The sequence below is a fragment of the Nothobranchius furzeri genome, chromosome 11 (assembly GCF_043380555.1).
Source record: "Nothobranchius furzeri strain GRZ-AD chromosome 11, NfurGRZ-RIMD1, whole genome shotgun sequence".
Taxonomy (NCBI): domain Eukaryota; kingdom Metazoa; phylum Chordata; class Actinopteri; order Cyprinodontiformes; family Nothobranchiidae; genus Nothobranchius; species Nothobranchius furzeri.
Genome location: NC_091751.1, coordinates 54,479,575 through 54,502,348, shown reverse-complemented (window position 1 = coordinate 54,502,348; position 22,774 = coordinate 54,479,575). Strand labels below are relative to the sequence as shown.

The following is a 22,774-nucleotide window of genomic DNA, read 5'->3' as shown; positions in this document are numbered from 1 at the left end:
CAATTAATTAATTAGTTGGATTATTGCATCTACAAGGAAGTGAAAACGCAAAAACTGTTGAGAAACTCATGTTCTATTGATATTTTCAGTGTTTTCTTTTAACTATTTTTTACCTGAGTCTGAACTTAAGTAAGTGCAGCATCCCCTGTGTGAAAGAGTGCTGGAAATCAATTTTATTTTCTGTCATCTGTCATGTCTTTTCCCAGTTTACAGTCTAATAAAGTATAAAATGTGTAAGAATCAGAGCTGTTTTTGTTGTACTGTAGGGACCAGGAGTAACAATTTACAGCTTGACTTGCTGTGCTAGAAGGTTATCCTCCAAGCTCATAAAGAATGCAACTTATCTGACATTACAAGGGTCTGCATAAAACATTGGTCCTTCAAATTCCTGTAAATCCAGCTGATTTTATGTGAAGCAGTTTTTCAGCTTTTACTTCTAAACCAGATCTTTTTTTAAGATGGATTAAGGAATTTCAAAGAGGAAATGACATCAGTGAGTGAGAAGTGGTGTGAGAATCCAGATTTGTGATTCCTGTTCATCTTGTAATATCTGTGGTTTAATAACCTTCTGATTTACTATTAACCACAACTAGTTGGATTATTGCATCTACTTGGGGGCTTATTTTAAATTATTTGCATTAAAATATACATTTTGCTTAATAATGGAGACTCTTATTCTTTATTACCTCATTTTTCTCTTTCTTTCTCTCTCAGCCATCATCTTCTGTAATTATTTTCCAAACCTGAGCATATTATGCCCTCTAGTGGACACTAAAAAGATCATTCACTTTCTCCAGATCTGGTTCACTGGGACACATTTATCCTTAGTCAAATACTTTGTGAATTAAATAAAGACTCAGTTTCAAGTAAATAAAGCTTGATGGGTTTATTTCAGCTGTGCACTTTTAATGTAATGTTACAAAAAACAGAAATGTTGCATGCACCTATTTAAATAATCAGTCACCCACCACCTTTCATACAACAAGGCAAGCAAAGCACTTGGTTTGATTAGCAGAACAGCAGAAAGATTCTGAGCAGCAACATTTAGCTGAATGGTGTGAATCTCACGGAACAATACGCTGAGGGTTCAACATCTACAGGGAGATAAAAGCTAAGCCTCATCTACACAATTTCTAAAGTTATGTTCTTTTCCATTAAGTCTTGATAAAGCAGGAAGCCAGAGAAGGTGCTATCGTCTTCACTGCTGGAGTAAACTCCGTTCCAGTCTCTCAGTGTCTCCAGCCACACCTGGTCGCCCTCCCTCAGCTGTAGTAGCACAAAGTTGGATGCCTGATCGATGTCCTGGCCATAAAGGGAATCTCGTGTCCGTATCTTCCGTATCCCATTGACCACCAGGGCGGCACGTAAAGGTCGGTTGCGTACGGTGATGTGATACGTGAATAAGTAGACGCCTGAGTATGTGACATTGAACTTATTGAGTGCTGGGTCCCAGTGGCCTTCTCCGTTGTAAAACACCTTATCAAACTTCACAGGCAGGCCAGGTGGAGGGAACGACCTGCTTGGGAATAAACCCACACTGAATGCAGAGCGAACCTGCTCCAGACTCTCTCCCGGACTGCCTTTTGGGCCCCGAGGGCCTCGTCCACCTTTGACACCTCTCTCGCCCCTCATTCCTGCTACACCTCTTGCACCTGGCATCCCTCTTAAACCAGCATCCCCTTTCATTCCTGGGGGCCCTCTGTCTCCCTTTGCACCATCAGTTCCATTGGTACCTGAAGGGCCCTTCTCACCCATCGGACCCTGAGGGCCATGATCACCCACCTCCCCTTTCTCTCCTTTGTGACCTAGCAAACATTCGCCAGCCAATCCCTGTTCACCTTTCTGACCCATTGTCCCTTTTACACCAGGGGGACCCATGAGCCCAATGGTGCCATTGGTCCCATGTAGACCAGGTTCTCCTTTTTCTCCTGAGTCCCCTTTCATTCCACTGAGGCCATGCTCACCTTTCTCTCCTTTGGGTCCCAGACCACCTGTAGAACGTAAAACCAAAATGGCTTTAAAAAAAATCAATGCTTTTCAGATTTCCCAATATTATTTTGAGTATAATATGAAGTATTTTAGGAAATAACCTTTTTCTCCTGGTTTTCCTGGCATGCCTTGGGGACCAGGTGAACCAGCAAGTCCTCGATCACCTTTTTCACCTGAAGCAATCATGATTTTAAAAACAGAAAATAATACCTACCTACTCAAAGCAGCGTTTTGACAGAATGATCATCAATTTTATGTCTAGTACCTTCCACCACCCTTGCAGAGGCCCACAGTGCTGTATACCAACAGTACAACAGTAGCAATACAACAAAAACACGATAAATATAGATAAAAGGGAGACAAGAAATACTTGTAGAAAAACAATCCCATGATCAAAAATAAGTAAAACCAAGTTAAAGCTAGAAAATCAAGAAAATTCGTGACTAATTACAGGCCAAGAAACTGAATTAAACCAGATCAACATTTCAGGGGGAAAAGGCCAATCGATAAAAGTGTGTTTTGAAGCAAGACTTGATGGACAGGAGGGATGGAGCCTGCTTCACAAGCAAAGGTAACTCATTCCAGAAGTTAGGGATACCACAGAAAGTGCACAGTACCCCTACCCTTGTATCTATGGTTCTTCTTCCAAAATCCTCTGTTTAGAGAATGCAAGTGCTGCAAGGGGATGTGTCTATGGATCATTGCTGAGAGGTACTGAGGTGCAGTACCCTGAAGGGCCTTATATACATGGGACAATGTTGTAAACCTAATCGGATACTCAATCGGAAGCCACTGAAGTTAATCCAACACCGGAGTAATGTGCTCCCTCTTTCTAAAACCTTTGAACAAGTTGAAGGTGGACAACTTCTCCCAAACTAACAACAGTATGCACAGCATTGTAGTAGTCAAGGCAATACAGTATGAATGCATGTAGAGCTGTAAATGTGCTCTTGACAGCATTGGCTTGATCTTAGCAGTCTGTTGAAACTGGAAGAAACAGGCACACTCAACCACCGAAATTTGTGCTTGAAATTTGAGAGCAGTATCCAGAGTTACTGCTATCCAGTGTTACTGCTAGGTTAATGACTACCAACATCAGCTGGTTTGCCAGTGAGGAAAGGTCAACCTCGGAAGCCAAACAGGGAGTCCTACCAGGGGTCAGCCAAATCACCTCAGTTTTGCTCATTTAGATGTAAGTAGTTGGAGCTCACACAAAACTTTATTTCCTCCAGACAAACAAGGAGTGGTGAGACCGAGGTACTCGCCCCTTTGCAATGAGAGACAGTTGTCAACATAAAAAATGAACTTCACATTGTCTCCCAGTGGCAGCAGATAGATTACAAACAAGAGGGGCTAAGAACAGAGCCCTGTGGAACCCCTTATCTAAGGTTTGCCCAGACAGAGGGGGTTTCCCCTGTTTTAACACAAAAGGTCCTATTAGCAAGAAATGAATGTAGCCACTGGAGAGCCAAGCCTGTAATCCCAACCCAGCGTTGCAGCTGATACAATAGTATTTCGTGGACGATTGTATCAAAGGCTGCCGTCATGACTAACAAAAGTAGGACGAGATTTGTTACCTTTGTTGCCACTGAGTCCATTTGCACCAGGTAATCCTGCTGATCCTGGAGATCCGGTTTCTCCCTTTACTCCCTGCAACCCTGAAAAGAAAAAAAAGTAAATATTGGAAAAATTAATTTATTTAATAAATTAATTCATAAAATGATTTTGCTAACACTTTAAATTACCAGGGAGGCCGTTTACTCCCGGTGGTCCCTGTGGGCCTCTCTCTCCAGCTGGCCCTACTGGACCTTTTACTGGAGGACAGCACTCACAAAAGTTGAAGAAGCATTCATTGTAGTCGAGAGAGAAGTTTCCAAGGGTGTTGCCAGGAGGTGCTGCTGTCTCTGAGTAAAGGTCAGTTGGGTAAACGTTACCATGGTTGGTGCTGCTGTCCGTTGGGGAAGCGGATAACGTGTCAATCATGAGCTCTGTTGTTTGATCTATGTGAAGGCTCCTGAAAGGAAATGATGGGGCCGTTGGGGCCATCTGTGCAAATTTTCCCGATTTTCCACCTGCACCTCCCAAGCTAGTTTCAGCTGGAGGCGGCTTATTGGTGTTGTGCGGTTTGGGCCAGTGTGTAGTTCTGGCACCAGAGGTCAACAAAACCATGAGGGCCATGAAGAGAATGTTCAAAAGGATGACATCTGTGGACAGCATACTGAAGGCAGAATAATCCGATGGTTAGAAGGTGCAGCATTGGTTATTATTGTTTTTACGTAATTCCTTTTGCAAAACAGAGATGCATTAAAGATTCAGAAATGCTAGAAATAATGCCCCAAAGAGGGACAATAAATTATATATATATATATATATATATATATATATATATATATATATATATATATATATATATATATATATATATATATATAATAAAAGATAAAAAGAAATTGAGATAAACTTTCACTCATAACAATCTGCAAAGGTTTCAGACTTTTTGGTGGTTTTTGGTGGTGGAGTCAAAAACTAATTCAAGGCATATAAGAAATTATATAAGCTAATACTGAAGCATGTTTTATTTCTGATGTTATTTCAGGAGGACAGAGATGAAATCACATTATGTGTGATTTCAGGTCAGATCTACATTCTGAAGAAAATAAAAGAGCAGCAAGAGAAATGAACAGTAACACCTATGGACTGTTCCGTGTCTATGGTCTTTTTCTCAGCAAGATAGAACACAGATTTATCTTGAAAATCTGCAACAAATACAGTTTCTTCATAGTCTGAAAAATGTAAAAGTCCAATTAAAATGAAGTTTGAAGAAAACTTCAACAAATGTAATTTACCTTCTGAGACAGATTGTTGATTCTTCACTCCACCCCATCCAAGCAGGTACCAGTCGTGTTCCCAGACATCTTTTTATTGCCCTTGTAACCCACCGTCTGCACCTTTAAACCACTGAAAGAACAAAAGACATAAAATACTGAAGGTTATCATGAGGTAGGTGGGCTGGCAAGAACAGATTGTGTGACTCTCAAGGGATATAGAATAAAGCAGATTAGACACAAAGAAAGACTTTCTTCTTTGTCTGGGATAAGTACAAGTGGACTATTTAAGAGTAATTCGTGCACAAACTTGGTGCATGAAGTTGTCAAAATAAACACAAATTTAAGGGAAAACTCATGTTGCCTATGCACACAAATATTCAATCAAAGATGCAAAGGGTACCAATCACACCATTTGGCAGAGCCTCAAAGTAGAAAAATGGATCACCCAGTGGGAGAAAGATCAATGTCCTGAAGCAGGTGGCATGGCAACACCGATCCAACATTTACCTCCTTGATCTAACACACTCAAGGACCACAGTACACCCAATGATACGTGTCATGGAAACCAAGCATCAATGAACCAGGCTCAGATGTCTCAAAAAGTGCGTCACAGCTCTTACACTGCCTGAAAAAATGCTTTTTGTTCAAAACCTTAATTTTGGCTCACCAACCAACAAGAATAGCTAAGAAACTAGAGATCATGGGGCTTAGAACAGGCGAGGGGTGGATAGAGGGGGTTATGTTGAGGACAAAAGTTTGTCAAGTAAAGATTGCACATTCAAGAATCAGCAATTAATATAAATATATAGGAATGGGAGTATTTTCCTGTTTTCAAGCAAAATAAAGTAAATCCCAAATGCCACAATTTGTTTTATTAATAAAATATAAAGGGGAGAAACCTGTCAAAGATTTAGCTTTAGTTTTGTTTGTAAAAACATTCACAGCATAAACATGTTTTTTTTTAGAAACATGAGCACAATTCCACGCATTAACTGTGGTTATTAGAATAAAAAGGGGCTTTCGGTGCCAAATTAAAAGTTAATCTTTTTTTTAATTGGGGTTTATTTTATTTGTATGCATGTAAAATGTTGTTTAATTTGTTTATTTTGGATTGGTCTAATCTATTTCATTTTATTCTCTGATTACATGTTCTGGTTCTGTGATCTTCAGTTTAAAATATTAAAAAGTCACTCATGATTTTTGATATTAGAGACAGGCTGAGAGGATTTGTTTTTGGTTCGCTGGATGACATATTTGAACTCCGTAGTCAGAGCCTCGCAGCTGCGCGCGCATGCCGACTCAGACCACAATGCTTGAGGGTCAAGTTGCTCACAAAATAACAACGTTTCCGCTACTCAATTTCAAAATAAAAGCACAACTCTAAAATCAGTTATTGAGAACCTGTTGCATCTCTCTCTCCCCCCTCATTTTATTAGGACAAATATTCCACTTCCGGTGCTATCCTTACTGTCTCCAAACAATTTGACAACTCAAGAATGGAGGCGTGTGGGAAAAGATGATGTTGTTGCGGAGGCTGCATTGACAAATAGAAGAAAGGGGGTCAAAAGGAGAAAAGGTCGACACCTTCGGGTGACCCTGAAGACTCTTCCCTGCCGGTGACTCCCGTGTTCGTGCTGGCTCCGACCCAAAGAGTCGCTCGTACTACCATGTTTCGTGTGAGATCGTCTCAAGCAGTAGAACCCTTCTGTAGCAGATCTAATAGCCAGGACATCGGATAGAGCCCTGAGTGGCCCGTTGGTCTTGCGCTTCCTGACCAAACGAGCTGTGCGTAAATACGCTCGAAGGAAGTAGAAGCGGAACCAAAAGACGCGTTTTAAATGACGGAATTCTCATGTCGCACATCGTACTGAGTCGATCTTTTGAAAAAAATTACATTAAATATATTTTTTTATTCTCTAGGTTCGCGAGGCGGATGGAGTGAATCGTGCAGAAAGGAGGAGAGTTAGACTGCAGTTTGGTTGCGTGTGATGATAGGAGACACAATGACGCTCTTGTCTCTTCTGGGTCGGATCATGCGCTATTTTCTCCTCAGGCCTGAGACGTTGTTTCTGTTGTGCATCAGTCTGGCGCTGTGGAGCTACTTCTTTCACACCGACGAGGTGAAAACCATCGTCAAGTCCAGCAGGGATGCCGTGAAGATGGTGAAGGGGAAAGTGGCGGAAATGATGCAGAATGAGCGGCTCGGAGGCCTCCGTATCTTGGATGCGGAGTTCTCCAAGACGTGGGAGTTCAAGAGCAACAACGTGGCCGTGTACTCCATACAGGGGAGGAGAGACCACATGGAGGACCGGTTCGAGGTGCTCACCGACATCGCCAACAAGAGCCACCCGTCGATATTCGCGATTTTCGACGGTCACGGTGGAGAGGTAAGCTTGTCCGCCTTGTTTTACTGCATTTTGTTTTAGATGCAGTCACTCCTGCTGCGGTGCAGAACATCAGCTTTTGATTGCTGCAGTGGGTTGTAAGATAAAATGCTGAAAACAAACAAAAAGAAATAGATCACATGCATCATCAAATCTGTTAAATGTTATTTTCTGTTATCTTCCAAGCTGTTTGATTTGTTTTCAAGCACCATATCTCAAACAAAGCACTTCCTCCATTATTCTGTTATACACCCCCACAGTCCCTCTGGTAGAACTGGCTCCTGATTACAAAGAGCTGTGTGTGTGTGTGTGTGTGTGTGTGTGTGTGTGTGTGTGTGTGTGTGTGTGTGTGTGTGTGTGTGTGTGTGTGTGCGTGCGCGCGCACACGCACTGTCAGGGGTCAGCGGTTTCTCATGGGGGGTCTTTGAGTCATTTTGAACACCATCTGGCCTTGAGAGGATTGAGAACTCAGAAGGAAGGACTTCAAATTTCTTTTTTTGTTATTTAGTTATTAAAAACACTTAAAATTACAGAGGAGTCAAAAATGATTTGAAATTACATAAATAAATCCACCATCTTGCAGCTTAGAGAGACGAGAAGAGAGCGTGGGTTCTTATGTTAATATAGAATAAAATGACTTCACTGAAGCTTTAAGTTTTACAACATATTGATCAATTACTCAATAACTTCCACTGTGGGGGAAAAAAGCTAAATCCTCTAAACTTTCTGTGATCCCAGCAGACATCCATTCATCAGATTGCCCATTTAATCTGTTTCCTGTGCTGCACTGCGTATTTAATATATATATATATATATATATATATATATATATATATATATATATATATATATATATATATATATATATATTACAATAATTGGTTCCAAACTTTTTGTGCATTCACTGATGTTTGTTTATCAATAATTTTAAATATATGCAACCAACATTGAAAAAGTCAGACCCACGAAGATTATTTTTACCATTTTTGCATGTTAGTTATACCTAAAAAAAAACAAGCTGTTTAACTTTGTAAAATGCGATGAATGTGTTACTTTTTGGTTTTAGCTGTTAGTTTTTCCTTGTTTATTTAGCCTTTTTATAGTTTAGGTCACATCTTCTATACGGTGGTGAAAAGGCTTTGCAGCAGAGTAGGACACACCTTTTCCTGACATAAAAAAGAGAGCCAGAATAAATGAAAGCATGCTGTCAGGCCAAATATGGCCACATAGGAACAGTTGTTTTTCAGTGCGACGTGTCCTGGCTCTGAAAGAATGGAAAGAATTTCTCCGAAATGTCTCAGATTTCTTTCTCTTGCGTTTATTAAATGATCTATGCAGCCGAAAACAAAAGCGTCAGCACAAGCTGCTGCTGCATTTTCTGCTTGATTTACTAAGGCAGTCCAAAGAGGCTCTGTTCAAGCTTTCATGCAGCTTTGCTTTATGGAATTTAATTTATGGTTATTGGTGGTGTGAGGCGGAATGATGTTTTATTACAGCAGCAATCTAAGCACGAGATCCACTTTGTTTTTAATGAAGTGGCTCCTTGTATTTTACACTCAGTAATTGAATATAAAGGCTGGGGACTGTTCAGAAGGTTGGGAGTGTTAACTTGAAGCTCTTTACGTATCTGCAATGCTCTTCTCTTCAGGTTATTCTTGCAGGAAAAAGCAAAGGGGTTTACTTATTTGTAATATCTGATACATTTAGATGCAGTTCCATAAATGTCATAATAAACATTTTAGACTTTGTTTTATTTATTTATTTTTAGCATCAATTCTCTACAGAATGTTCAGGAAGAGCTTTGAAACTGTTGCGTGACGTGCTCAGTAGTAAGTCACTTTTGTATCTTTGCTGTGGTTTGGGGATCTGTTTTGCTGCATAATCATGCATAAAATCAACAACCGCAAGAATACTAGTTTAAACTAAATTACACAACATTAGAGTGCAGATAGAATATGTTGACTAGAAAGCCAGAAGGTCATTCAAACAGGATGGACAGTTCCGTTTTTAGATTTTATTCAGCAAAACGTGTTTAATGGAAGTACAGGTGTAGGAAATGAGAGGGGAAAGATGCTAAGTGAATACTGGAGGAGAAGGAGCGAAGTGGGATGGTTGCTCACAAGGATGCTTAATAATTCAACACAGAACACCTGGTGTATGTGTGTGTGTGTGTGTGTGTGTGTGTGTGTTTGTGTGTGTTTGAGAGACTAAACACAGCATTTCTCCAAATTAAAGCTGCATTATGCCACACCTACTGTAGTTTGTATCCATCTAAACTGGACAGCTTGTAATTGTTGGAAGCAGTGGTGCCCCCCCACTGACGGTTGGCAGTTACAGCCACCGGCCATTCTGGGATCCCAGACTTGGGTACCTTTGACATTTGAATCGATTCGGTACTAATTCCCGGTACCTACGAATCGATGCCGGTACTTAACGGTACCAATTTTCGATACTTTTGAGTGTTTATTATTTTAATTCTCTTTTATAATTAAATATATATTTTTCTCAATATATAACAATATTTGATAAATATCACGATAAATAACATTCAGCTGTTTGTATTTTAACATCGTCCTTGTAGTTTTATGAGCTGATAATTTAACTGAAGCAAACATCTTTACTGTGAACTGAATTTACTGTGTATCTTCATTCCTTTTGCCGTCTTTTTTCATTTGATTTTTCCTACTGGGAAGTTAGAATTTCCGAGGAGAAAGCAAACACACCATTAGATGATAACAATGGTGGCATAGGAAGTTAACATATCAAGCTAACGTTATCTTAAACAGTTTATTTAACTGCTGGAGCAGATTTAAACAGTGATGCCTCAAACTTAAATCGTTGTCACTGGTTTCATCTTCACCCGTCACATTTAGTAAAGTGAAGCCAAACTTTAGAGCGCGTTCATGTTCTTCTAGTCGGAATTTCGGAGTTATGAGGAGAAAGCGAACGCACCATTAGTGAAACGGAAGCTAACAAATCAAGCTAACGTTATCTTAAACATTTTATTTACCTACCGGAGCAGATTAAGATGACGATGTCTCACTTAGATCGTTGTCGCTGAATTCATCATCACCCAGTTACCCATCACATTAGTGAAGTGGACCCAAGCGTTAGCGTGCGTTCTTTCTACCATGCTGCTCTGTTTACAACTGGCTCGCAGCGACCGATGACATAACGCTCTTGCGCATGCGCAGCTGTCTAGGCAAGTTCTCGTTATGATGGACGGGTACCGAAACGAGGCACCGTTTGAAATGACGTGAATCGGTGCTCAGTCGGTACTATGGAATTCGGTCAGTACCTTAAAAAGTACCGAATTCGGTACCCATCCCTAGTCCGCCGCTGGAGTTCAGTGACATTAATGGCTGTCAAATTCTGTTAAAATACGCCATGCAACAATCTAACCCTGTAAAAATTGAAGTAATAAATAGTTTTTGTGTGTAATTTTGGCTACAAAGAGTATTATAATGACCGCTTAATGTTGCTTTGTTTTTGGTGCAAGGTAAATAAAATAATAAAATTCCAGATTTAACGCTTAAAATCTTAAAATCTTTCATGTCTGCAGAATAATATTCTGTTTTAGTTTATTTAACAGCACCTGTCCCATAAACAGCTTAGTTCTGTGCCTCTGCATTTCCTTTCCCCATCCATCGAATGACACTTTTTGTCTGTGCTCTTCTGACTTTCTCTCCACCGCAGGCTGCAGCTGACTATGCAAAAGCCCACCTGCCTGAGACTCTGAAGCAGCAGCTGCAGGCCTTTGAGAAAGAGAAGAGAGATGGCGCTGCGTCGTACACCAGCATCCTCGAGCAGCGTATCCTGTCCGTGGACCGTGAGATGCTAGACAAACTCTCTGTCAACCATGATGAAGCAGGTCAGGACGGGTGGTGGGAGTGAGGAAGGAGGTCACTTTAAGCATTTTGTTAAAGACTTAAGGTTGGTTTATGCTTGACGCGTCCGCGAGGTTTGCACGGTTCCGCGCGGCAAAATTGCGTCATTTTAACAACCACGCCCCTCCATCTGCGCCTCCGCACTGCCTAAACTTTCCGCACCGCGCACCTAGGAAATTTTCTAACCACGCGGATGGTCGAACACAGAAAAACATTGGCGAACTTGCAAGAGCTAGTATGGCAGAGTTCGTAAATACAGACATTTGTATGATTCAGCTCTCATAGATCACCGTGATCAACATGTTGTAAATAATACTTGGAGATAAATAGCTCGCACTGTCGTAAAAGACGAGGACACTGTTAAAAAATGCTGGAAAAACATGAGGGACCGATATGTGAAGGCAAAGAAGGGGAAGAAACGGAAAAGCGGTGATCCTGGTGGAAACAAGAACACCACCAATTCTAAAAGAGCTGAGTTGGCTTTCAACTTTCATTAACAACTGCTATAAACAACAGTAATTTCTACTTCTACTATGGTGTAGTGTTGGATGCATGCCGTAGAGCTCCATGTTGCCCCCTACAGTTTGGGAGAATATTGGCTCACCGCAGAGACGAGCCGCATGAACCATAAATGCTGCAAGTTGTGAAGCGTGTTCCATCCGCGAGCCGCATCACCAAGCGTTAAGTAAATGTGTCAAGCATAAACCAAGCTTTAGGGTCAAATTTTAAGCAAATATAAATAAGAAACAATGCTTTCTGTGCTAGTATTGTCATCAATTCTTGACTTTTGCTGCTGCATGTGAGGTATTGAGTAGAATCCAGGTTTTCCGTCTCAGCCCACTGCTTCTATAAGTTCAGAATAACTTGTTTAATACACCACCCAGCTGAAAATCTGCAGAAGAAAATGTCATTCACTGATTTGCACAGCTTTATATCCCAATGCCGCTTATTTACGATTCAGAAAAGCAGATTAGATTGATCCGGTGGCAGAATTCAAGACACTTGTCAGATAAAACAGCTGATTTTTGGCCTTTTATCATCGACAGCCAGGATTTACAAGTCACTAGCTCTGACTTACAGGAAGAGTGGACGACTGCCAATTAAGAGGCTTCTGCTTAAGTTCCTTTAAATTCTCTACTCAGGTACCACGTGCCTGGTGGCACTGCTGTCAGATCGAGAGCTCACGGTGGCCAATGTTGGAGATTCCCGAGGGGTGCTGTGTGACAAAGATGGGAATGCAGTTGCACTGTCACATGACCACAAGCCGTACCAGCTTAAAGAGCGCAAGAGGATCAAGAGGGCAGGTACATGCTGAGCTCAGCCTCCCTCTGCAGCTGCACCACACACCTCACATTCATTGACTGTCATCTGCTGGTGAAATAGAAAATAACACTTAACATTTGGGTCAAACACCCTTTAATGTTTTCTCACCCCGACTTTAGCTTTGATTATGGCATAAATTCAGCGGTATTTCTTTGAAGATCATACGTTTTGCTAAGATCTTCACTTCGCCAAACATTTAAGGGACATTTTTATCCATTTTTTGTAATACCAGATACACGATTATGCACATAAGTGTTTATTTTTTACTAAATGCTTTACTTGCAGGAGGATTCATTAGCTTTAACGGATCCTGGAGAGTCCAGGGAATCCTCGCTATGTCCCGCTCCCTGGGCGACTACCCGCTGAAGAACCTCAACGTAGTAATTCCCGACCCTGACGTAATGACCTTTGACCTGGACAAACTGCAACCAGAGTTTATGATCCTCGCATCCGACGGGCTGTGGGACGCCTTCAGTAACGAGGAGGCGGTGCGATTCGTCCGCGAGCGACTAGACGAGCCTCACTTCGGTGCCAAGAGCATCGTCCTCCAGTCCTTCTACCGCGGCTGCCCCGACAACATCACTGTCATGGTGGTGAAGTTTAAAAGTGGAGCTGGGGGGAGCAGCAAGGCGGGTTAGCAGGACGGGGTTGAGTGAAGAGCTCACACTGTGATTTATCCGGATCCCGAGGAAAACGATCCCAGGACACGGGTGAAGCATGACTACTAAAAACTACTTTGGACGAGTGCATTTACCTACAGGCATATGCACACATACCTACTAACAAACGTAAAACCGGTTTACTTTGTGACATCAGATTTGGAAAAAAAAATGCATTTAAACAAATGCATCATCACCATCTTCTGTATGAATGAATAATTCCTAAAATATCAAAGAACACTGCAGACATGCAGGATTTGCTCTGAACCAGCACACATTAGTCTGTGATGACTTTATTATACATACACACGACTGATGCAGCTCCTCTGGATGTTTTTATTTTCTTTAGAGAAAAAAAGTTGTGCCTGTGCAAGAGATACTGTTTAATTACAACACGGTGCTGCAAATGCAACTGCTAAATCACCCCCTGGCTTGCAGCATTTTGATGACACACTGGATTGTTGTACATTTTGACTTGAAATCATTTATGAGAAGACACGTGAAAGGATGCTGAACACAAAGCTAATGCTCTGAGTGTAAAACACTCACCTTCTGCACACTTGACCGAAAGTGGAATGCATTTAATTTTAAGTCTTTCTTCATAAAGATAGATGATGACAGTATAAACATTCAAGGAGAAAACCCCTAAAACTGTAAGAACTGGATGATGGTAGATTATTTTTAGAACAGTTACATTTTTCTTATTTGTTGTTTCAAAACATAAAATTTTGAATTTGTGATTGTTATCTAAATGTTATACTAAAATCTTAAAATGTTTAATGTGGGGTAGGGGTGGACCGATATATCAGGCGTGTTATTTAAAAAAAGTTATATACCTGCATCGGCCGATATTTCTCCTTAGTGAAGCTAATTTAAATTCAGGCACATCCTCAGGCAGCCCTGTGCTGTTGCAGAATTTGATTTAAATTTTACGTTCACATCTGCATAATAGATACTCTAAAATAACTTTATGTAGGTGTCTTAACACTGAGCAGTGCACAAAGTTCAGTTTAGCAGTTTGTTAAAATCAGAGTTCAAAAACTGATTCAGTTTCAGAAATGTGCATCATCTGATATCATTAGTGATATAGTAGCATGAAATCAGGTGGAAAAAGTCTGGGTATTGGTCATGAATATCGGCAGTACATATCGGCCATCGGCTGACTACGTCTCCTACATATCAGCATCGGTATCGGCAATAGAAAAACCAGTATCGGTCAAACTCTAATGTGACGTTTCTGGAATTGACCAATCATCTGCATTAGGAGCTGAGATCATCAGTATAAATGGATTTCTCTGTGGTTTCACTTAGTTAAAGTGGTTTTTCAAAATTCTGCATATTTTTCCCCACTTCCTGAAAGAGTAGTTACTTCTGAAACCTTCATAGTAATACAACCTTTATTTACTTATTTATTTAATTATTTATTGGGACAAAAACTTGATTCCAAAGCAGCATTTCAAGTTTGCAGAATGTGGGTGATACTCAAAGACATATTTGGGGCGAAATGCCAAGTTAGAATGAGGAAAATAAAAAGCATTAACAGCATATGTGCTTCTTTTTAAAACCGTTTTAATTCTGAATGCTAACTCCTACATATCGGCAGATGTTCACACTGTCGGTACCTCAGTAAGGTTTTGATGTATGTAAAACCTGACTTACAACCTGAAATGCTCTTCTGCAATGTTATGGAGCTAATCTGAGCTGTTCCCTCAACCTGGGTCTCGTCTGCAGCAAGGCATGTCTTTGGCTTCTCCGTGTTAATGAACCAGGTACTTACACATGTTTGTCACAGGACACTGATGGTGGCTTTGACCTAGAAAGTCCTCTGGACGAAGAGATGACTCATGCAGACTGCATGCTGCAGCTATGGAAGCTGCAGAAATATGATCCTGAAGCAATACGGACAGCAGCGACACATCAGAGAAAGTTCCAGTAAACCATACTTGATTGATTACTGTTTTCAGTTCAGCTGTTAGCACCTACCGTATGTACAGTCTATGGTTAGCACTGTAGACGCTTGATGTTTCATTAGCTGAGAGCAACAATGAGATTTTTTTTATTTAACATTTAACCTAATGCCTTATTTATTGTTAATTTTTTGGGGATGTTTCTGGCAGAATACCAAATCGCCATCAATATGTTTTTTCCCCATCCTTCTGTATGCAAGCAAAAGTTTACAATAAAACATTTTACCAGAGAACCCATTCCCACGGACTGTTTCATGTGAAACAATAAACTATTTTGCGTGAATACACTGGAGATGTCAAGTTTTTAAAGTCATATTCATGAACTCTTTGGGAGTTAAAATCAGAGCTCCTGCTTGGAGCCACTGGGCTCAAATGAACTGCTTATTAAACAGCAACTAGTCACAGTGTTGGGATGATGTGATCATAGAGGGTTTGGAAAACAGCTGATATATTTGGACCATCAGAACAGAAATAGCTGCTTCTCCGTGTCACGCCCCCCGACTCGGTCCCGCTGCAGCACAACTCGAAACCGTCCACATTCAAGGTTAGAGACAGCATGCAGCAGGTGGAGATTAAAAATAGCTGGAACATGAGCCGATTCAGTTTGGTGTCTGTAAGCAATGAGTCACGTTTCTGACTTACAGGAACACTTCACCTTCTGGTGTTGTGGTGGCATAAAAGTCAACCATAAGGAAACAGGAATACACTCGTTTGGTATCTACAGGTCCACGCCGTTCGGTTCATTTGGTTTCTGTAAAGGAATAATTGGAAGTTTTTCCAAACAGCATGGGACAGCACGGCTCCAAATCCTCCTTTGAAGCCCGCGTAATCTTCCAGCGCACTGGCACAGAGGACGTTTATCCTCAAACGGATGTTTTCTCCACTCCAGCCTCTGTAGTCCACATCCAGAAAAGGGTGACCACTCCAACGATGTGTTTTCACCCTTCTACCCGGAGCCAGGAGAAAACAACATCCCACTCTTGGCCCCAAAGTCGCTGTGACGGTGGTGGACTGGTGTACGTCATGGACAATCCAACTGGTGGAGTGTGGGTGAAACCTAAAGAGAAATGGACTAGAACCTGATAGGAAATGTAAAGTACTCAGGGAAAATTATATTTGATCAGAGGAGTCAATCGATTTTTGACTGGATGGTGTCTGTGCCCTTGTTGGGATCCTCAGAGCAGAAGATGTCCATGTCGGTTTCTGGTGTTCACACTGCAGCAGAGGGTGTGGAGCTGGAGTGGAATGAAAAAGCCTCCACGATGAAGCGGATTGTGAATGTGTTATGTGGAACATCCAGTCTCAGGCTTGACAGAAGATGGCCACAGACATTTATTTGATGTTTTATGATATAAACAGCATATTTGTTTTCATAAGAAGCAAACGTGCATAAAATTACTTTAAAATTGTAATAATTAATGAAACAAAGCAGAGATGAGGTTTAAAAGAAAGGAGCTTGGATGAAGTCAGGGGCAACTCGCCACGACTAAACTTTATTTATTTAATATACTCTTAAATTTATTATTTTTAATACAACCTATTTTATTTCTACAGAAATATTTATTTTGCATTATGTGGATTTTCTTGTGCCAGTGACTCATGTTAGCAGCTCTGACTGAAGGCAGTTTTTAAAGGAAGTGTTTAATTGTTGAACACAGTCTTGGTGTGCAGCACAAAAAGCTGTTTCAACGTTTTCTTATTGACACATTCTTTCATTTTTTTTTGTCTTATGGAAGGAGATTTGCATTTTGCTCTCCAACCCACTGTTTTCTATGACACAATAAAAGCTGTCAATTATAACTTTTAAGTAAAATAGTTTTTTGTTGTTGTTGTTGTTGCCTTGTAATTAACCTTTTATGCTCTCTGAAGACAATTTGCTGATAAGCAGGATGAAATTTGAAAGATGAGATCATTGAGCACTGGAGTGAACTTTATAGTGTTAAAGGAGTGGCTTGGATCAAACTTTGTCCCTGGTGTGCCACCTTATCAGTCTACAGTAAACCATGCAGCTAATGGTTTATCTATTAAACTCCAGGAAACGCTGTGAGCAAACAGTGCGCCACCAGCTGAGATATGTGACTGCCCCTCATCCGCTGAAGCACCTGTCTATGTCCACGTTGCTATGGGCCACCCGGTATCTAAACAGCCACAAGTCCAGGTTCTGCTCCTCGGTCTGGATAATGCTGGGAAGTCCACTCTCCTCTACAAAATGAAGCACAAGGCGAGCGTCACCACCGTCCCGACCATTGGCTTCAACGTGGCGACGCTGGAAGCCCGAAAGAACAGGAAGAACTTCAACGTGACCTTATGGGACGTGGGCGGTCAGAGGAAGATGCGCGAACACTGGCCGAATTATTACCAGAACACTGCCGCTCTCGTGTTCGTGCTGGACGCGTCGGACCGGGGTCGTCTGGAGGAGGCGCGCAGGGAGCTGGAGAAAGCCATGAGGAGCGATCAGTTGCGCGGCTGCCCTCTGATCCTTCTGGCTAACAAACAGGACGCGAGCGGCGCGCTGACTGTCACAGAACTGAAGGACAAGTTCCACATGAGGAAGATGTGTTCCGGTCGAGATTGGTTCGTTCAGCCGTGCTCTGCGTCCACGGGATTCGGAGTGGAGGAGGCTTATAGGAGGGTGGTGCAGATGGTCCGGCTCCCCTCCGAGGATGTGAAGGACAACATCAAAGAAACAGTGCTCTACCTCCGCTCCAACACCAGACAATGAGTCGGATTTATTTTATTTATAGGAAATGTCATTTTTAATATTTCAAATGCATTTTTGAATTTACTTTGTTAATAGATTTCCACTCTCTTAAAATAAATAATGTCGCTTCAAATCTGAGATCTTGTTGAATCCAGGTAAAGTTTCTTTCTGCTGTAAAAGAGCTGATATATTCATGCAAGTTAAAAATAAAACACGCAGCTGACCAAAGGGTGATTGGTTTGCACATTACGTCACAGTTTGTTCAGAAGAACAAAACATTAACAACGCAGTCTTAATCAAAGGGCAGGACATTAGTGAGATGCGTGGCTGAAATCCGGTAGTTGTTATGAGAAGCAAATAAATAATAATCAAAAGCTAAATTATTAATGAAAGCAGTTTTTGTCCATAAGTTTAAATCCGATCTGTAACCTGATCAACTTGAAACACACCTGGACATACCTAAATTTTAAAAGTGCTGAAACAGCCAATCAAGAACTTTGCAGTGGTACACTGTTCCAGTTTCAGGATAATTTAATCGAAATAAACTAAATATCTGCAATTTAAAGTCCCCAAATCCTCGTCATCATGAAGCTTGTCCCATATTAGACCCCGGCGGTCCTCGGTTTCCATCCCGAATCGTCTCTTCATAAGTTGGCAGACGATTGCATTCATCATAGCTGGGCAACTGAGGAAAAGGAGCTGGATCAGTAAAGGCTTCGGGCGGGCAGCTCTCCATCAGTAGCTCCCGTGATGTAGTAACAGGGGGCGGTCTACTCTGAGACGGAGTGGGCTGCCGAGATCTGGAGCACAAAATCCTGTGAATAAAATATCCCACAGCAAAGAGGAGCAGGATAATCAGGATCCCGGAGAGTTTCCGGGTGAGGACGGCGATGCTGGAGTAAATGTTGACCGTAGGCTGCTTGCAACAAGTGGAGTTTCTGTTTCCGCAACAGATTTGGTCTTTCGCGCACCATTTCTGTCCGCATCTGTTTAAGCAATAAACCAGAGAAGGGTCAAGAAGGAAGACGCTGAAGACAGGCAGGTATCTACTGGAAAACATCGCTGTCGTCTTCAGAATGCAGAGATGAAAAAGTCAAATCAGGTAGAATCTGGAGGAAGCAGGAAATCCCTCTCAGGTGCGGAAAATGTGGAAAGCCACCACCCTCATGTCCAGTTTGGAAGTTAGCACGGTAGCAAGTAGTTCCCATCAGCTGAATTAAAACTTAAAATGGCTGAAAGTGCTCCAGAACGCGTAAAACAAGTTTTACTGCAACTCCAATGCACACGTCAGTGTCCCCCAGATTCATTATGCGAAAAGCGGATGTGACGACGTCGTCAGAAATAGCTGGCATTCATGGACGTAAAGAGGCGCCCAAGAAGTCGAAGATCAGACTTGCCGACACCGAGAAGTGACCTGTGACCCAAAAAACTATGTGTGAGGTTAAAGTGTCCAACCATGAAAGAGCTTAGGTGAACGTTTCAGCACCACGGACAGCGCTCAGCACGCCCTCCGACGCAAAACAATGTGGGGCGCTGTCCGAGGTGCTGACGCACTTAACCTCCAAACTACTTAAAGGTCTTCTCTGGCAACAGCACGTGAGCCTCCATTATGCAACACAACTTGGTGTGTGTGTGTGTGTGTGTGTGTGTGTGTGTGTGTGTGTGTGTGTGTGTGTGTGTGTGTGTGTGTGTGTGTGTGTGTGTGTGTGTGTGTGTGTGAGAGAGAGAGAGAGATAGAGAGAGAGAGAGAGAGAGAGAGAGAGAGAGAGAGAGAGAGAGAGAGAGAGAGAGAGAGAGAGAATTTAAATTGCTGCAATTCTTTGTTCCATTTAGGCTGAACCTTCCACAGAAGACAGTAAGTGCTAAGTGCAACCCTGTTTTCTCTGTTAAAACAAACACTTAAGAGTACTACGGGAAGCACTGCAGTAATGGGTTTATAATGAAAAATGTGTTTAATAATCTTTAACAGGGCAAACACGAATTGTTATTGAATTAAAATGGAGCAATATTTGTAATTTGTCCCCCCCCCCCCCCAAAAAAAAAACAACAACAACAAAACAAAAAACAAAACAGAGCTAAAGATGTGACAAACCGTTTTACTGGATGCAGTGAGCATGCTGTCATTTTATGCTTCATCATAGCCTTCAGGAAAATAATCAATTCAGTGACTACATGATTAGGCTGTGGGCAGTAATGGAAGGAAGTGGTCCTTAATAGCATGTCTGCACGTCTCCTGAATTGACAAGAGCTGGTTTCGTGTTACTCTTGCATTACAGATACAAACAATATCTTCCTTTTAAACATCCACTTTTGTTTCTGGAGTTTAATGAGTCTACAAGCTTGAAATCCAATTCTAAATAAATTGTTTGCTAAATCCATATCAATAACATGTAGAGCAATTGTTAATGGGTGGAATGGGTTTGCGTGTTTAAGCAGACGGCAGCTGAAGAGAGACAAAATAGAAACTTTGAGCTTTGAACATGATAAAAAACCAGGCAGACTGTTAGCTAACCTGTTCTAAATAAATGAAGTGGAAACAACCAAACAACTGGGAATGCAGTATTTAGAGACGTTTACAAAACTTTATACTCACATAAACCCATCCGATAATGAGATCAATCAGTTCCTTTACAAAATAATAATTCCTAAATTATTGGATAGCCAAACGGTGGCTTTGGACTCACCAGTAACATCAGCTGAGCTCCAGGAAGCCGTTAAAACCCTGCTCAACAAGAAAGCTCCAGGTCCTGATTGGTTTCCAGTAGAATTCTGTAAAGAATTCTTGATCATTCCGGCTCCAACATTCTTCAGAATGATGAATGAAATTGAAAAAAATGGCAGGCTACAATATGAATTCAACCAACATTAGTCTGCTGTTAAAACCAGTTAAATGCCCCATTTCTTACCAGCAATCACCCAATATCCATTATTAGTGTTGATATGAAACAATTTGTAAAGCCCTCGCAAAAAGATTACAGAGGGTAATCCCTTTCACATTACACCCTAACCTCACTGGATTCATAAAGGGAGGCATTCGTCCACAAAATCACATAGATTGCTTAATTTGATATTTTTCTTACAATTTAAACACTGAAACTAGTATTTAATCTTTTGGTGCAGAAAAAGGCTTTTGACAGAGTTAAATGGACATTCTTTCAACTTTGCATAAATTTGGTTTGGAAATTCCTCCATAAACTGCTTGAACCCCTTAAACAGTTCACCAACAGCAAGTGTCAGGACAAACGACCAAATATCAGCTAGCATCTGTCTTCAGACAACACATTCTCACAGTCAAAACATCAAAAAGTGACACGGGGTGACCAAGCGTTTGTTTCCAACGCGCCATGAGTCGACATGTTGTGCCAGAGCATCGGTTTCTGACACCCACGTCAAAACGCACATTTCACTAACATTTCATCTCTAACCTCTTGCTATTCAACCTTCCCATCCCCCACAGCCTAACCATAACCCTGTTGGTCATTCTAAACTTCACGTTAACCAGAACAACGTTTTGAGTGCCCAAGAGGGTAAAGGTTAGGATGGGGGTGAGGGGAAGGTTAAATAGCAAGAGGGTAAAGGTCAGAATCTGGTGAAATCTCAGTTTTTACCGCGGGAGTTGGAAAAAGATGCTTGGTCACCCCGCAACATTTTTTGACGCTTCGGGTGTGAGAATGTATTGTTTCAGAGGGGGACCAGGCAGGGATGCCCACTCTCCCTCTCACAGTTTACTCTCTTTATTGAACAACTAGCAGCAACAATCGGGCAAAGTATAGTTATTGAAGTCATAACGTGAAAGAACATAGAACATAAAATCATGTTATGCAGACGATGTTACTTTTTCTCCAGAATTCACATTCCTCTCTCTCTCTCTCTCTCTCTCTCTCTCTCTCTCTCTCTCTCTCTCTCTCTCTCTCTCTCTCTCTCTCTCTCTCTCTCTCTCTCTCTCTCTCTCTCTCTCTCTCTCTCTCTCTCTCTCTCTCTCTCTCTCTCTCTCTCTCTCTCTCTCTCTCTCTCTCTCTCTCTCTCTCTCTCAAGCAATTGAATTGATAATTTTTTTTTCAAGAGCTTCAGTGTTTCCAATTAATCTTGTCTCTCAATTCTCTTAATACACCATTGGAGTCAGGAAATATTTCATCCTTGGTCATTAATATCTCTGCCAGGCTAGCAGATGTGACAAAACTAAACTACATCCCACTTTTAAAGGTGGAAGATGATCTTGCCAGATGGAAATGTCTACCGATAGCCCTTCAGTTAAAATTATGGTTTTACCAAGAGTCAATTATTTATTCTCAATGATCCCTTGCTTCTGATGTGGTATTTTTGTGGTTCCCATGCCCCAAAGGGACCTCTGGATGTCAAGGCCTCGGTTCTCTGCCATGTTTGCCATGGGTCTTGGGGGCATTTCTGAGGTCCCTAACACTCACTTTTGTACACTTTTATGGTGAAACCATACACACACAAGCGCATGTACACACAGGTGTTCACAAGAATGGACTTAAGTGTTTTTGACACTTAATCTTGAGCTGTGGTTGACACTAAATGCACCATGAATTATTTAAAATCATGTGCTTTTCAGCAAACATTGTTACTTTTGTATCATTATGTTGTTTGGAGCTGTTCTTTTTTTGGTTCTGTTGTATTTTTACATGTACATTTTTTCTCTCTTTCTGCAGGTCTAGAAGGGGATTCTTTTACATCCTGTGTTTATTTTTGTGAACTTTGTCTCTACCTCTTCCATTCCTCCCCCTCCTTTCTCATTAATTTCCATCTTTGTGGGGATCCAAAATAACCAGAAGCCATTCTAAAAAGTTTTTATACCAGCTGAGGCATTATAGCTGAATCTATATTGCGCCACATTTGGGAGTGAAACTGTGAGGCTTACTTTTGGCACTTAAACAATTCTGATTGCTTTACAGCTGGACGGGGAGAAAAAAGATGGTTTTCTGAATAACACTTGTTTAACTAATGAGTATCCTGATATAACTATTCTAGTGTAATCATCGGATGCAGGTTACAGCAGTCTATTCCTCTTCTTT

At 41.3% G+C, this 22,774-nt stretch overlaps 3 protein-coding genes across 4 annotated transcripts; 2 read left to right on the top strand and 1 right to left on the bottom strand.

Moving 5' to 3' along the window:
• Positions 1–871: 871 nt before the first annotated feature.
• otol1a (otolin 1a) lies at positions 872–15,814 on the bottom strand. The gene is made up of 6 exons (XM_015956991.3): positions 15,680–15,814; positions 4,836–4,947; positions 3,735–4,207; positions 3,567–3,647; positions 2,091–2,162; positions 872–1,991 (listed from the first exon to the last, which is right to left on the bottom strand). Exons 2-6 carry the CDS (start codon positions 4,871–4,873, stop codon positions 1,123–1,125), a joined length of 1,533 nt encoding a protein of 510 aa, XP_015812477.1. The 5' UTR covers positions 4,874–4,947; positions 15,680–15,814; the 3' UTR covers positions 872–1,122.
• Positions 6,304–16,844, top strand: ppm1la (protein phosphatase, Mg2+/Mn2+ dependent, 1La). Of its 2 annotated transcripts, none has more exons than XM_015956980.3 (5): positions 6,304–6,433; positions 6,738–7,204; positions 10,898–11,072; positions 12,231–12,392; positions 12,697–16,844. In XM_015956980.3, exons 2-5 carry the CDS (start codon positions 6,806–6,808, stop codon positions 13,047–13,049), a joined length of 1,089 nt encoding a protein of 362 aa, XP_015812466.1. In that variant the 5' UTR covers positions 6,304–6,433; positions 6,738–6,805; the 3' UTR covers positions 13,050–16,844. The 2 variants fall into 2 exon arrangements, with proteins under 2 accessions (XP_015812466.1, XP_015812467.1); XM_015956981.3 differs by having other exon boundaries at positions 6,304–6,979; positions 7,103–7,204.
• Positions 16,845–17,159: 315 nt separating this feature from the next.
• Positions 17,160–17,969, top strand: LOC107384003 (ADP-ribosylation factor-like protein 14). Its single transcript, XM_015956982.3, has one exon. The coding sequence runs from the start codon at positions 17,160–17,162 to the stop codon at positions 17,757–17,759; it is 600 nt and encodes a 199-aa protein (XP_015812468.1). The 3' UTR covers positions 17,760–17,969.
• Positions 17,970–22,774: the final 4,805 nt, after the last annotated feature.

Coding starts and splice junctions, on each gene's coding strand:
- ppm1la (XM_015956980.3), top strand. CDS start 6,806: ATGATAGGAGACACAATGACGCTCTTGTCTCTTCTGGGTCGGATCATG. Junction 11,073..12,230: donor TGTCAACCATGATGAAGCAG/GTCAGGACGGGT, acceptor TTCTCTACTCAG/GTACCACGTGCCTGGTGGCA. Junction 12,393..12,696: donor CAAGAGGATCAAGAGGGCAG/GTACATGCTGAG, acceptor CTTTACTTGCAG/GAGGATTCATTAGCTTTAAC.
- LOC107384003 (XM_015956982.3), top strand. CDS start 17,160: ATGGGCCACCCGGTATCTAAACAGCCACAAGTCCAGGTTCTGCTCCTC.
- otol1a (XM_015956991.3), bottom strand. CDS start 4,873: ATGGGGTGGAGTGAAGAATCAACAATCTGTCTCAGAAG. Junction 2,163..3,566: donor TGGACTCAGTGGCAACAAAG/GTAACAAATCTC, acceptor TGATTGCTTCAG/GTGAAAAAGGTGATCGAGGA. Junction 1,992..2,090: donor AGGAAAACCAGGAGAAAAAG/GTTATTTCCTAA, acceptor TACGTTCTACAG/GTGGTCTGGGACCCAAAGGA.